This window comes from Sinocyclocheilus grahami, unplaced genomic scaffold, assembly GCF_001515645.1.
Source record: "Sinocyclocheilus grahami isolate Dianchi unplaced genomic scaffold, SAMN03320097.WGS_v1.1 scaffold210.1, whole genome shotgun sequence".
Taxonomy (NCBI): Eukaryota; Metazoa; Chordata; class Actinopteri; order Cypriniformes; family Cyprinidae; genus Sinocyclocheilus; species Sinocyclocheilus grahami.
The window spans coordinates 753,334-755,980 of record NW_015505389.1 but is presented as its reverse complement, the minus strand read 5'-3'; the positions used below and the strand labels follow the sequence as shown (position 1 = coordinate 755,980).

The following is a 2,647-nucleotide window of genomic DNA, read 5'->3' as shown; positions in this document are numbered from 1 at the left end:
CACTTAAACACGGAAAAAGTCAGATTTTCATCCGATGAGCCCTTTTTTTCCTGTTCATCAGATCATTTCAGGTTAACAGTGAAGTTTATTCGGATCGAGTTAAATCAGATCAATTGAGGGGTTTACATAAAGGCTTTTAAGTCCGATTGAGCCATCAATCCAGTTATAAACACATTATTTGAGTCCATGTAAGCACTGCTATACATACATACTCAACTATGGCTATGTTCAACTATAGCAAGCCAAAAGCCTCACAGGAGCAGAGAAGACTTCTGGGAGATGACATAAACCCATCAGATGATTGACTGAAACCTACATTTTTAGCGGATTCTAAGAAATGAATCGCCTTACCAAATGACTTAACCAACATTACAACGTCAGTCATATAACGGCTCTCGAAATATAAGAAAGGACTGTGAAATTAATGTGACCGTGACATGCTCTTTGGGAAAATGGTCAAATAAAAATGAATCTAAAATACAGAAATATTAATTTCAAGATATTAGTTTATACCACCAGCAAAATCACGACAAATTTAGCATGAACATTCAACATATCTCACAGTTCTCTTTGACCATTACATTGTATGCATGTATAAATGACGATGTACCTCAAAGCGATGCCGGTGTCTTTCCTCGACATAATCTACATCTCCATAAAGTTTTCCTGCGAGAGAGAAATCAAATTTCATATATTTACATAATTCCAGTTCTCTGTTGCGTATGGTTGTCTACTGTATTATTGGTATAGTATTTCAGTGAAATGCACTTACTAAGTATGCTGTTTTGGGTTTTGAAAATGGTTCTCCTTTTCCCCAGCCGCATAGTTCCTCCCATCTGCCCTGGATTGTGCTCTGGCATGTCAATCACCTGTGAGACGACCGATCAAACATCTGCTCCAAAACACACCAGAAATCCACATGTAAACCAAATCGGATACTCACCACAGGATGTTTTGTTTCTGGGTCAAATTCGGTGGAGTTAGCATCTAGGAAAACCGAGAGTCACACTTTGTTCAACACTGCTTGTCAAACAATCAGTACGGCATTTACTAATTTATTGCAAAGGAAGATTTTACCTTTCCAATCCAACATGTTTCTAGCAAATTCACACACAGCGAGCTGCATCCCCAAACACACACCTGAAAGTCAAATGGCACAGATGTGTTCAATTCACAGACGGAGCAGGATATTTCAGTTTTAATGAATTTTAAGCAGAACAGTCCTACCCAGGAAGGGCTTCTTCTGTTTCCTGGCCCAGCTGATGGCTTGAATCTTGCCCTCCGTCCCTCGTACTCCAAAACCTCCAGGTACTAAAATACCACTGGCGACACGAGAGACCGCAGCAGTAATATTAGCAAAACTACATCAGGAGTGACTGCGTCTGAATTCTCCTCAATAAAAGAACACCATTAAGGCGTTTGCATGGCCTTACTGATTTAAAATGCATGAAATCAGCCATGTCTATTGTAGGCGTAATTAAACAGAGCGCAGGTCACTACTCACTTGGCGCTGCAGAGTTTCTGCCAGGCCTCATGGTACCTCACTGGCTCTTCCTGCAGTGCACTGGCCTCCAAATCTGCAGAGTCAACATACTAGAGAAAGAAAGAAAAATGGTTGATATAAACGTATAATGAACATTTAAAGGGATACTCCACCCCAAAATGAAAATGTTGTCATTAGTCACTTACCCCCGTGTCGTTCCAAACCCATAAAAGCTTTGTTCGTCTTCAGAACACAATTTAAGATATTTTGGATGAAAAACCCGGGAGGCTTGTGACTGTCCCATTGACTGCCAAGTAAATTATAATTATATATATATATTCTCCAAAATGGCGCTACGGTGATGCGGAGAGACACAGAGGAGACGAATTGTTGAATAAAGTCGTTATTTTTGTTTTCTTCGCATACAAAAAGTATTCTCGTCGCTTCAGAACGTTACGGTTGAACCACTGATGGCAGATGGACTATTCTGACGATGTCTTTCATACTTTTCTGGACCTTGACAGTGTAAGTTACTTGGCAGTCAATGGGACAGTCACAAGCCTCCCGGTTTTCATCCAAAATATCTTAAATTGTGTTCCGAAGACGAACAAAACTTTTAGGGGTTTGGAACGACATGGGGTTAAGTGATTAATGACAAAAGTTTCATTTTGGGCTGGAGTAACCCTTTAAAGATAAACTATTCTTTAAAAGGTAGAATTAGTAGGGCTGGGAAAATAAATCGGTGCATCGCAAATTGAGAAATGATTCCGGATCGATTCTGAGATTTTCCGAATGCGTCGCGATTCTTTCTTGAGTCGATTCTGAGCTTAGTTTTGAACAGCAGATGGCGCTGCATGCTTTATGGCGCTTTTCCACAGCATGGTACGGCACGGTACGGTTCACTTTTGGGGGGTTTTCCACTGGGTACAGTACCTGGTACCTGGTACTTATTTTAGTACCACCTCGGTTGGGGTTCCAAGCGTAGCGTACCGTTACCAAAACGTGACGTGTTAACTCTGCTGATCACGGATTGGCCGGAGAGAATTGTCACTACCTGCGTCACTGAACAGAATTAGTAGGGCTGGGAAAATAAATCGGTGCATCGCGAATTGAGAAATTATTCCGGATCGATTCTGAGATTTTCCGAATGCGTCGCGATTCTTT

At 41.1% G+C, this 2,647-nt stretch overlaps 1 protein-coding gene across 1 annotated transcript in view; it reads right to left on the bottom strand.

Annotated features, from left to right (window-relative positions):
* LOC107595904 (CTP synthase 1-like) overlaps positions 1-2,647 on the bottom strand; it is an 18,930-nt gene that overhangs the window by 1,841 nt on the left and 14,442 nt on the right. Inside the window, exons 8-13 of the mRNA XM_016286494.1 lie at positions 1,505-1,593; positions 1,228-1,322; positions 1,078-1,140; positions 944-987; positions 773-869; positions 611-666 (exon numbers count right to left, since the gene is read on the bottom strand). Of these exons, the coding sequence (XP_016141980.1) occupies positions 611-666; positions 773-869; positions 944-987; positions 1,078-1,140; positions 1,228-1,322; positions 1,505-1,593 (444 nt within the window). The remainder of the gene's footprint in view (positions 1-610; positions 667-772; positions 870-943; positions 988-1,077; positions 1,141-1,227; positions 1,323-1,504; positions 1,594-2,647) is intronic.